Here is a 12,184-nt window from a genome sequence, read left to right as displayed (position 1 = left end):
TTTGTTCATTAAGTTTTAGGCATTCACGCGGTAGGATACATGATGTCTTATGTACAAGGAAAAACGCGATAACTGATTGATATTTATTATACACAGACCGAGATTATATCATTAAAATCTTGTTTAACATACTTTCGTTCGTTCACTTTTCCCGACCAGTCACAATGCGCATATCCCTTTTTCACGTTTGAGAAAAAAACGATGCGTCCAATCAAAAGCCACGTACGGTTTTTCTTCACGTGTGAAAAGAAATGATACGTCCAATCAAAAGCCACGTACGGCTTTTCTTCACGTGTGAGAAAAAACGATACGTCCAATCAAAAGCCAGGCGCTCGGTGTCATATCTGAGTTGAGTTAACGTTGTTTGTTGGTTCTTTCCTGTGCTTCGAGGGTTTTTCCGGGTTTTCGGTTTCTCCTCCCTCCACAAAAATCACCTTTCAAATTCTAGTTCGATCTATCGGTTTCCTCGTAATCGGGCCCTACACCTGTAAGGCTTTCTGTCCACCTCAGTGGTAAAGTTGTGTAAACAAATTTATAACAACGAGGGAAGGCAGTGTTGTTCTTAGAAGAAGGCGAGTTTACTAAATAAAAGGAACTTCGGTAAGCTTTCTCAATCGTTTACCGTAAACTAAACCTTATTCCGTGAGATAGAGCCTAGGAATGAGTTAAAAAGATTATAATTTGATAATTTAATGTAAAAAACTATGAAGAGAAGTTGTTTAGTATGCTTGTAAAACAGCGTTTTTAAATATGGAATTAAATTAGCCTTTGAATTATTTTTAGTTGAACTTTGTAAACTGAAATAATGTTTTAATTCCAACTTAATGATCTCCGTATCAATATATTAAACAGAAAACACTATGGAAAGTGCTTTGTACAGTTTTGGTTCACTCGTTCTTTCGTAGCATAAAATTCACTCGCTCGTTTGTTTTATGATACTTCACAACTCGTGAATAAAAACCGTACGCGCGCACTTTCCGTGAAGTAATCTCTATTTCTTATTCATATCTTAATATAGGACGACGAAATTGCCAGACTTAAAAGGTAATGACATAGAAAATTATTCCTCCTTCAAATCCGCTTTTTATTTTGCCCTTATCCACCCTTCCTCCCCAACGCTATCCATCCATCCATCCACACACCCTTCAATTCATCCATCCATCCACCCGCCTATCCATGCATCCATCCATGCATCCATCCATCCATCCACCTACCCATCAATTCATCCATCCATCCATGCATTCATCCATCCATCCATCCATCCATCCATCCATCCATCCATCCACCCACCCATCCATCCATCCATCCATCCATCCACCCATCCATCCATCTATCCATCCATCCACCCACCCTTCCTTTCTCTTTCATTTCTACGGTATTTGATGAATGTTATTTACATTTCGTCCAAGACAAGTGCAAGAAGACACGAACAAGAGCATGGCGCAGTTTAAGTTAGAAAGAGCGGTGAGTATCTCTGAATACGTAATGTCCAAAATATCTGTCTAAAAAACGTCAAGAACATCGAGAGAATAGATCTCTTTATCTTGGGCGTAATGTTTTCCCATTTCAGACCACGTGTTATAGGGAATAAGATTCAATTGTCTTCTTATACACAGTCGTTAAACAAAGAAATGATAATGTTGAATGCTGTTTCTCGGGATAGCAATAACGTAGAAATTTTTTCCCCCGGCCTTTTGGCCAAAACTCTGACATCTATGACACCTGGATACCATAAAAGAAATTACAATCTAGTCATCTAAAATGGGAAAACATTATAGATCTCAATATTTGTGAATTATTTGAGAATTAATGCTAAATAAAATATGGTTATCATTACATCATTATAATAAGGTTTAGAATGAAGGTTTTTCACCATCACGTCAGGCAGCCATGTTAGATGGAAGGAACGATAATATCGTTTTTTCATGAATTAAATTCCAGAGAGTAAAGGGATTTTATCGTTCTGCCATTCAACGTGATGGCCAAAAATTATCAATTATTATTACTTGATGGAGTAAAACCTTTGTTACAAGAATATCAGTATTTTGTACTAATCCCTCCTTACGGTACGAACACTCGAACCATGAACACTTCGAGGTTTTTTTGACATTTTTTCATAACTAACCGATCACAGCTCTCTGTAGAAACAAAGGAATCAAGCTTTTTTAGGCGCCATCCAATCATAACAAAAGGTGGACATTCTTTTGATGTTTTAATCTTAGCTCACTCCGTGTGAATAGAACTAATGAACTGCTAAATCACGTATTAAAACGTGGTAGTAGGCAAAACTGTGGCATAAAGTGCAAACTTTCAATAATTTACGGAAATAAAGCAAAAACATCGTTCATTGACAAAGTATATTGTAGCTGTTCTAAAATAACTGATGCACTATATATCGTAAAAAAATTAAAACTCAATAAGAATCCGCTTCTGATTGGATGATTCAAAATCGTTTTAAAAACCTTGAAGTGTGCATGGTTCGAGTGTCCGCACTGTAATCGGTGTACTATGAATGGAAGCAGATCTAGTATAAAGTAAAGAAAGTCATAATAGTAATAAACTTATTTGCATTTAGGTTATGCAGAAGACGATAGACCGTCTTGAAAAAGATCTCAGAGAAACAAGAAAATTGGTAAGAAACTCATGACGAGTTCGAGACTAAATGACTTAGATGACGTCATTCCCTAGAGTATTATACCTTTATCTAATTGTAATACTTAAAATAAACGAATCTTATTCTTAAGAGAATGCATGGCAATTGGTTTGAAATGAGAAAACATTAAGCGCAAGCAAAAGATGTCTTTAACAAAACGTTGTTGCAAATTTGTACGCTTTTTAATCTTATGTTAGATTCCTGCGTCCAGTCCAATTGTAAACGGCCATTGCTCGTTAGAAAACACAAGCACCAGTGGAATGGGCACGAGTTTCAGCTCATGCGCAAGTCCAAGGCCTGGGGAGGACAGTTCCACATCGAGGCTCTTACGTCACTTACAGGGTAGAGTTCAACAGCTTCGCGCTCAGAATGATAGTCTGAGAAGTGATTCATTGAATGAGAGTCAGTCAAGTGTCAGTACTGTTGATTCAACGGTAGGTGCAACCATCTACTTCTGATCTAAATTGCACAGGCCTTTTATTACTTCAATAAGCCTTTTCATAGTTTAAGAATCGATTCCACTGCGCATGCGATTTTATCCCGAATTTCTCACCTTCTTTTGTTTAATTAAGAACAAAAGAAGGCTTAGACAAAAGAAGGTGAGAAATTCGGGATAAAATCGCATGCGCAGTGGAATCGATTCTTAAACTATGAAAAGGCTTATAAACAGGATGCATTGTGGTCTAGCTAATTACTATCATGGCCAAATAAAACGGGAAAGCCTCAAAGTTGCCATATTTATTAATTTGTTTGTTTATTTATTTATTTTTGGTTAAATATTATTTAATTCAAATGCTTCTCTGATATTTTTTATTTCGTTTTTTCAGTTCTTATCTCATTTGTTTCTTTGTTGATTGTAGTATGTTGACGGTGCTGAATTAGACCAAACCAGAAAACTCCACTCAGCTCTACAGGTAAATTACCTTCTTACACATGGCATAGCCTTCCAAAGTAACCACGGGCATGTAAACCATTCGTAACCAAGAATGTTCTCTTTACTTCAAATACGTATCCCAACATTTTTCTTTAATTTCATTTTGAAAACATTTTTCCCCCTGGTTTTTGTGTTTCAAAGCTTTCTGACCAGCGTGCTAACAGGAATGCCGCCATGTTGAGCCAAAAGATGTTGGAGATGACAAAACTACAGAAAATGCTCACTCACGCCACAAAGGTTTGGAAATAGAGCAGTTTTAATTGCTTTCTTGAATGGTGACCAGATCATTTTCCGCGGCGCCATCTCGGAAAATCAAATTTCTATTGCCAAAAAGAGTTTGGAACGCAATGCATTCAGTCGTGGGAAATTCGATCCCAAACCCTTAACTCGTTTTAAAAGAGTTTAAGTTCTTGCCCTGCTCTATTTTCTAAAAGATAGTCTTACTTTGGTCATCTGGTAATGATCGAGAAAGACTGGTTTATATATAGATATAGAGTCGAGTCCATCCCAAGACAAAATATACAATTATACAGATATGACTGTCATGTGTCTATTGATAGAAATCGCATTTTACAGTGTTCCACAACTGTGGTTCGAATAAATAAAGCGTTTTATAGACGTGTAAAGAGGCAACAGAAAGAACTTTTTGAAGTGCTTCGAAGCTGTTAAGGGCTGTACGTATATGTGTATTTTTTGGTTTCGGTCACAAGTTTGAAAGCCTGATCTCGTTTTTTATTTACTCGTCATCCATATCATATCGCTCACTCGCGGAATCGCTCGTTCGCGATATCATATGGAAACTCGTGAATAAAAAACGATATCAAGCTCTTAACATGTAATAATCTCTTTATTATTATGTGAAAATATCCTCATTTTTATTTTTTAATTTTAATTTCAGGAAAACATGAAATTAGAAAGAGCGTATGCATCCTTACAGCAAAAGATTATTGATACATCGCCTTAAACAACACCACTCATCGAAAAAACAAAAGACGTCACCGCCATAATTTGTACAACATGGCAGCTTTGAAAATCAAATTTTCCTTCCATGAATTAATTGAAAGCTTTAACGTGTCTGTCTTATTAGTATAGGAAATCCGAACGCTCTCGAGTACAATTAGGAATTTATAGGTACGAGTGATGTTTAGAAAGTTTTAATAATTTCAAAACATCACGCGGAGTATCTATAAATTCCGAATTGTACGAGAAGATTGTGCAATTTGTTGTTTATAATACACTCAAAAAATTGATTAAAAATTGGGACTCTAGAGAGTACAATATGGGATTTAATTGTACTCCTCTTGTCCAATCAGAATGGAATAATTTTGTAGAGTGTATTATAATTCGTTTAATTGACGTAAACAAATTCCAGGCTTTTCGAACAGCTAGTTGACACAATATATCTGTATATATACAGTCAATTCAAAAAATGTTGTGGTCGACCAACTCAAGCCTACGCGACTGGACCGAAAGGAACTCTGGGTAGCAATCATTGAAGCCGAGTTGACTCCATAATTTTATCTGACTAGTTATGCCTGGTTTAAAGCACGAACCTTCGTAGGCGTGCGGAAATGTTGAAGGAGACTTTTTTCAGTGCCTTCATATTTTCGGGATTGTGAACTGAATCACAACTACTTTGTTTTTCTTTCCTTAAACCCAAGAAGACATGCATTTAATGGATTTTTTACTCGCCATTATTATCTTTGCTACTAGCGGGAACAATTAATTCAGAACGAATATTTAACCAGTGATTTTTACCCATATTCCTTTCGGTCCAGTAGCGTAGGCTCGGAACCGGTCGACGACGACGTTTTTTGAATTGACTGTATATACGTGTGTGCGATGTTTTTACAACAGTTTTAGGTATATTTTTTTATAATCATATTTTAAGTGTTTACTTTTGATATTTTGTGTTTCCACCAATGAGTGTAATGAGTGTTTTGATATTTTAAAGTATAATTCTAAGTTATTTTAGTTTTTTTATGATATAAAATTTAAAAGGCGTGTAGACTATACTCGTACTACTTTTTCATTGCTTTGAAAGTCTTTTTTCGTCTATAGAGGGCTGCAAGATAGCAATTTTCCTTTTACAGCTTAAATAATTTTTACATTTCTATCTCGCCCAAACCATGTTATTATCTGATCTCCAAGCACATAACACTGAAAGAAATGTGTGCTAGAAAGAAACTAGAATAATTTTGAATGAAATGAAATGAAAAGGAACTCGAACTGAGAAAGTTTGATTGTCTCGATCATTGCTTTGCTATAATTTCCCGCCTCGAAAGCAAAATATACTCGAATTTTCTCTCAGTGGTTTTAGTAAATATATTAAGAATCCATGTATAAACACATAATATATTCATCTACATATTTGTTTAACCTTGTTTAAAAATGAGTAAAAAATACTAGTAATAAAACGATATGTATCTGTAAATCTTTTAGCTAAGTATCTTTACCCATAAGCACTGCAAACTCAACCTCCTGTGCATGCGTGAGAGGGATGTGCCATCCTCTCCCAAAAGTGTTGAGTAGAACTGGAATGTCTTGTTTTATCAACGACGCTTAGAAGAAGAAGAAAAAACTATCAACTTATCACGTGCGGATCCAGGAATTTTAGAAGGGGGGTGACTTAAAAGTTTTTAACAGGATTTGAAGGAAAAGGAAAGTGACTATTACTTACGCTATACTGAGGAATTTGAGCAAAAAGGGAGGTGACTTGTCACCTATTTTTACCACCCCTGGATGCGCCCCTGATTATATTGATGACACTGAGATTAATTTTATCGATTCCCCCTGAAACAACCTCTGGGCTGATCGAATTCAGGGCACGGCTAACTCGCGGATTGCGTTGGCATTTGGCAAATTAGGTTTTGAGAGGAAGGAACCACGAAGGAAAATTCTTGATTCAAGAGAGCGACTCAACAATCTCTACTCACGTGATGTCAAGTCTGGGAATCCAAAAGAAAAGGGATAGGGCTATGATGAGGAGGACAGAAAGATGACTGATGAATAGTATATTCAGTTATGTGTCCATGAAGCTGTTCATTTATTTATTTATTCATTTGCGACTATAAACACATTTCAAAATCAAAATTAGAGTAACACAAATATAAATCACTAATCAGTTATTAATTGTTTGAATTGAAGATACCCGCCAAATAACATGAACGATGTTAGGGAGGCTCCACACCGTTATCTTTAATCGTGTTGCATCGGAAAACGTTTGACATTTGCAATACAAAAAAAAGTCACCAAAATTCTCAACTTTTACTCAATCCTTTAACTAGCGCCGTTTTGATGTTTTTTCCTATTTTATCTGTTATCGCAACAAAAAAAACTGAAAAATGACGGCTCAATAGCGAAATTATTTTAAATGACCCCCCACCCTTTAATGTCTTCTTTTTTTCCACTAACCAGATTACAAATTTTAACGATAACGTCTTGTTTTTTTTTTCAAGTTCATTGCGATGCTTGGCATGGTAGTTGCCTTTCCTGGTTGACAATGTCGTACAGTGATATTAAACATTTTTTCCACATAAGATTTCAATTTATTTATTAGCTTTTTATAAGCTAAAGACGCCGCTTAGTTTAATATGTTCTTTCGATATTATTCCAATTCATCGTTATGTAATACAAAGAATTCACGGTTTTGTTAGGATTACTATCTCAACATAAACTATCTATTTACCTTTCTTTATAATTAAATTTCAACGTTGATAAAAGCAGTGCTTAATCTTTAAGGATATCTTTTTAAGTCCTCTCTTCGTAGAGCAGGGTACGTCCCAGAATAACAGCGATGAACAAGAGATCAGTTAACATGCTGTTCATTATCTTCGTTCTCGTGCTCGTGGCTACTGTGCATAGTTCTTCCAGTGCTTGTGCAATGACAGAAAACGGTTGTAAGTATTTCGTTGTTTGTTTGTTTTCGTGATAAAGAAAAGCCAAAATTATAAGAAAAAGGAAGAAAAGAAAGAGCAGTGGGAACAAGATCAGAAAAACTTTGCAATTTTTACTGTCAATTGTTTTTTTTATTTTATCACACGGGACTACACATTTGATTTGAGTTTGTTTGATGTGTTCTTCTGTTAGAGCCTTGTCAAGAAGGTTTTTTTCTCAAGGTCCTGCGGTTTTCCTCCCATCCCTCAGTAAAAATGAATATATGCATATAAAACTAAATGTAAAGTAATAACAATGTGAGTGGGAATCAAGGGTAGTCGGTGCAGTGTACTTGCCGATCTCTCAATCACTTGGCCGGTTCGATACGTGGACTCGCCTTACATGTGAGCACAGTTTGTTAGGTTTCCCCATTCATTCGAGAGTTTTTTTACCGAGTTCTCTGGTTTTTCTTCCTCTGCAAAATATAACAAGCTACTGACTTCCAATTCCATCTGTGCTCTGACTTCAATTTGATCAACCCAGAGCTAAGCTGTTTAAGGGTGGTATCCATAAAAAAACGTTTCGTACTGTTAACTTAGGTTGTGACATTCTGTCCGAGGAAAGCTGTAACCTCTTCCGAGAAGACAACAAGTGCAGTGCCCCTTCCTTCAGTCATTACTGTCAGTACACATGTGGAAGATGCCATGCTGGTAAGTGATGTCAAAGTCACAAAACAAAATAAAAACATGAGGTATTTTATTATGTAGCCTGTATTCGTTGAACCAGTCTCAGGGCGCGACATCACTATCTATTCACTAGTACCGTCAAATGAAAATGCATGGCCGTCACTGTCACAGTACGGCACGCTCGTACCGTAAATACCGTAATTAACTGACCAATCACACAGATCGTGGAATCACTACCTGTCCAATATAATTGTTTGACCGTCATGGTCATGGCACAGCTCTCTCCTCTACCGTAAGATTCTTTTTCTACGGTAAAACAAAAGCTGGTCAATAATGCTTTGGCATGATGTCACCGTAAAATCCATACAGTGTTAGTATAGTAGCTAATAGGCAGGACAATTGCTTCGGGAATAGAAAAGTTATTTACATTTTAGTTTGAAACTTTTTCCGTACGTTTACAAAACAAAATATTCATAAAGTAGGACAACGCATCTTTCCGAGGTCAATTTGATGACATTCCGATTAGACCCGATCACTAAGAAAAATTTGTTTTTGGAACAATGGGTTTGAAGTATTTTCCCATGAGACCAGGTTTAGCTCTATTGAGAATACATTTCTTTGTTTAATTATAACATGTAACCATATTTATGTGCCTTCATCTCATGCGCATTATTCTTCATACAAAGTCGTCATACACTTTTGAATATCCTTCACTAGTAACCTTCATACCAAATGCATCATCGTTGCTGTATAGACTTTGGTATCGTTGAGACATAATATACTTGTCTTTCTCCATCCTCGAACCATTCACAGGACTCGTTTTCTAAACTCGACTCAGCTAACTACTTCTTTCGTGTTGTGCAAATTACCGTTTGCTTCTATAAGTTGCGCACGATTGAGTCATCTTCAACATCACGACCAAAGAAAATGGATCTACTGTTAATCTTAATAAATAAAATAAATAGATATCCTCTGTTTGTCTTAGAATGGCGAAGAGTAACGAAAGAAATGGTCCAATCAACGTACAGCGTTGGTGTCGAACTGAAGTACAGTGACATTGGAGGGGGTCTGCAGATAAAGGGCGACGTCACAAAGAATGGCTGTGGAAAAACTACTGGCTCTGGCGCGATTACCTTCATTAAAGGTAACTGGATTAAGATCAAGTACACTCAGGAGTTCATTGGGAGAGTATCGTGTTGGAAGATATTTGGAGGGACAGCATATCCTAAGTACAGGTAACTTGAGAGATTAATGAATGGAACTGGATGAATGGGAAGCGATGGATATAAGGATAGATAATTGGAAAGGATGGATAAATGGAGGAAGGAGTGGATAAATCACGACAAACTAACAAGCGAACAAACGAAGACGTAAACAAGATACTTGTTGTAAACGAAAAACAGTGCTTCGAAAACGCTGCGAATGACGGGACTTTTTTTGCGCCAAACAAGTTGAATTTCCCCCCAAAACCTTGAATGCATCCCAGCCAAGTTTACATTAGTCATTATATGATTGATTATACTCCACAAACGCAATGGCCGCGCAGTCGAACTCCATACATTTCTTCATATGGACCACAACTTCCAGGTCAAAATGACGGGACGTTTTTTATGAATTTCACAAATATTTTAGCATTTCTAGATAGCACAATAACCAAATGATTGAAATCCGAGTGTACATTGTGAGAAAATAAGTCATCAAAGATATGAAAAGTTGAACTTTCCTCGAAAAGTTGCCCATTTTGCTACAATTTAGGGGTGAAATTTGGGGGTCTGGGAGCTAGTTTCAAAAATTAGAAGCTAATGTCCCGAATATTTTACTATGAATAGATGGATGGTTGCTTGGATGGATGAATTAGAAAAGATAGAGGGATGGATAGATAGATGGGTAGCTATTTGAAGGACAGCATACTCTAGGTCAAGTAACTGCTAGCCGATTTTTTTGTAAACAGTCCTACATGACAATACTCAAAACTTGTTAGCATCGAGCCCGCGGCGTCGCGCATTCTGCTAAATAACTTAAAGGAATGTGTAAATATTCACAATTAAACTATAGAATTAACAAGCGAAAAAATAAAAGGTGAAAACTTCATATTTGAATGTACTACATGCAATGATATACTCACAGGCACATGTAATTTATAGACAGTGGAAGGGTTAGTAGAAGGCTGGGTAGGTGGATGGGGATTAAATGAGATTATTTGGTGGATAGATAATAATAATGATAATAAATATGTTCTTATATAGCGCATTATAGTTTCTCAATGCGCTTCGCTTCGCTTTAATCTTATGACAGTAAGTGCTTTGATAATTTATGAACACGAACAGGGTGTATGTAGCTGCGTCCCTTTATTTCGTAAAATTTTATTGCTTTTATTTCATGTGTGTTTAGAAAGCAGTTTGCTTTTTCTATTGATGATGAATGTTACTACCCGCGAATCAACAACCTGATGGATCTGTCGGCTGCAGAAGGAGACAAGATCTACGGCGAGCACCTGATGAATAGCGATAACAGTGAGTATCATAGCTGCTGCCATGTTATGAGATATCAGTTTTCTAAGTAACTCAATTATCATCCATTGTATAATCACCAACGAATCCTGCAATCTTATTGAATAAATGGAGTCATATTTATGATGTCAAATTACACTTATGACCCTCAGTTCAAATACATAGAGGTTAATTAATACACTGCCATTTGTGTATTACAGCCGGATAATTTTACGAGTGAAAGCAAAAAAGCTGTTTTATTCGTTTTCTTATATAGTTACTAATTTTATTTCGGTATTGAATTTATTCAGGCAAAAAGAAAGAAGATCGCCGGATCTAGAAGTACTTCGCGCGCGCGGATGGCGTCAGAACTGTGCTACGTTCACGAATAAAGCACAGTTTCCGACCAATCAGCGCGCGCGTACTATCCAAACTATATAGTATAACATCATTAACTTTATTACTCTCAATATTTTCATTATATTATCGTTTATACGGTTATTTTCAAATCTTGAAAAGGAGAAAACCCTCAGTCGAATCAAGGGATCTAACAAACACTATGCTACTCACATATCTTTTTCATCAGATTCTAAGTTTGATGGTAGAGTTTATCGATGTGACAACAAGACGCAAAACTTCTGGGAGAGCAATAACGATAAAGGAATGCGCGGAGCCACGGTAGAGCTGCGGCGATCACCAGCTGGAGGTGAAGCGGGTATATCAACAGAAACATCGTGTGGAACACCACGCTACATCATCAAGGATATCTATGTGAAATAATTGGTTTATCACCAAAAACGTAAATTTACAACAATAAGACGATTAAAATATGAGACCTATTCGTTCATCGTCTTTGATTGACTTTCAATATTTAAAAAATTTCCAATAACCATTAACCATTATTTGTTTAGTGTCAATTACAATCTCCAACAATAAAATCAATACCACACATCCTAGGCTATAATTAATACCTTTTGGCCTTAAGCCTTGCCCTAACCCTAGCCAACCGTAACCCTAGTTTATAACTACGAACCTAACTTGGGATAGAGTGCAATTCTGTTTAAACCTGTTAAGGACGTTAATGGGGATCCTTCCTACGCATGAATTTAATGAGCGCGCGATCATCGTAATTGGTGACAAAATTTCATAAAACATAACATTTAATCTCCATCTAATAGCTCTAAAACAAAGTCAGAAATCCTCCTTTATATTTTTAATTCCTTTTAAAAAAGTACTTTGTAATACACCTCACTTTATTAGAAAAATTAAAAATCTGACGATGGGATCAAATCGAAATTCCATATTTTGTGCATAATTGGAATAGATTTTCACGTCCACACTTGCAGTGCAATCACATTTTTATAATTCTAATTTTTAGCACAAATTTTCCAAGTTTACGTTGTTCGCGCGTTTTTACCGAAAAAGTGCGAACTTCCACGCATTCTGACGAATCAAACGAAGTCAAACCATTTTTATTTGCTTATTTTACTTCTAGTATGATGTAGTAGCTCATCATGCAAAATACATGTCGATTTAATAAATAGAG

The 12,184-nt window shown here is 36.3% G+C and overlaps 2 protein-coding genes across 3 annotated transcripts in view; both read left to right on the top strand.

Annotated features, from left to right (window-relative positions):
• LOC116303340 (uncharacterized) overlaps positions 1 to 6,021 on the top strand; it is a 30,382-nt gene extending 24,361 nt beyond the window's left edge. For both annotated transcript variants that reach the window (XM_089033021.1, XM_089033020.1), the window contains exons 25-31: positions 1,019 to 1,044; positions 1,410 to 1,464; positions 2,576 to 2,632; positions 2,851 to 3,087; positions 3,514 to 3,567; positions 3,729 to 3,824; positions 4,486 to 6,021. In XM_089033021.1, the coding sequence (XP_088889147.1) occupies positions 1,019 to 1,044; positions 1,410 to 1,464; positions 2,576 to 2,632; positions 2,851 to 3,087; positions 3,514 to 3,567; positions 3,729 to 3,824; positions 4,486 to 4,551 (591 nt within the window). In that variant the 3' untranslated portion in view covers positions 4,552 to 6,021. The remainder of the gene's footprint in view (positions 1 to 1,018; positions 1,045 to 1,409; positions 1,465 to 2,575; positions 2,633 to 2,850; positions 3,088 to 3,513; positions 3,568 to 3,728; positions 3,825 to 4,485) is intronic.
• A 1,304-nt stretch (positions 6,022 to 7,325) lies between these two features.
• LOC116303333 (uncharacterized) lies at positions 7,326 to 11,477 on the top strand. Its single transcript, XM_031712859.2, has 5 exons — positions 7,326 to 7,486; positions 8,063 to 8,173; positions 9,135 to 9,384; positions 10,541 to 10,662; positions 11,225 to 11,477. The coding sequence occupies exons 1-5, from the start codon at positions 7,384 to 7,386 to the stop codon at positions 11,416 to 11,418; spliced, it is 780 nt and encodes a 259-aa protein (XP_031568719.1). The 5' UTR covers positions 7,326 to 7,383; the 3' UTR covers positions 11,419 to 11,477.
• Positions 11,478 to 12,184: the final 707 nt, after the last annotated feature.

This window comes from Actinia tenebrosa, unplaced genomic scaffold, assembly GCF_029948245.1.
Source record: "Actinia tenebrosa isolate PJP-AT-01 unplaced genomic scaffold, QUT_ActTen_1.0 PGA_scaffold1__47_contigs__length_23844297, whole genome shotgun sequence".
In the NCBI taxonomy this organism is placed as follows: Eukaryota; Metazoa; Cnidaria; class Anthozoa; order Actiniaria; family Actiniidae; genus Actinia; species Actinia tenebrosa.
Note: the sequence above shows the minus strand (reverse complement) of the source record. Positions and strands in the feature narration are given on the sequence as shown.

What these genes read in the sequence shown, in the direction of transcription:
- LOC116303333 (XM_031712859.2), top strand. Translation starts at nt 7,384, where the DNA reads ATGAACAAGAGATCAGTTAACATGCTGTTCATTATCTTCGTTCTCGTG. An exon ending in ATGTGGAAGATGCCATGCTG is followed by an intron (nt 8,174 to 9,134) that starts GTAAGTGATGTC and finishes TGTTTGTCTTAG; the next exon opens with AATGGCGAAGAGTAACGAAA. An exon ending in CCTGATGAATAGCGATAACA is followed by an intron (nt 10,663 to 11,224) that starts GTGAGTATCATA and finishes CTTTTTCATCAG; the next exon opens with ATTCTAAGTTTGATGGTAGA.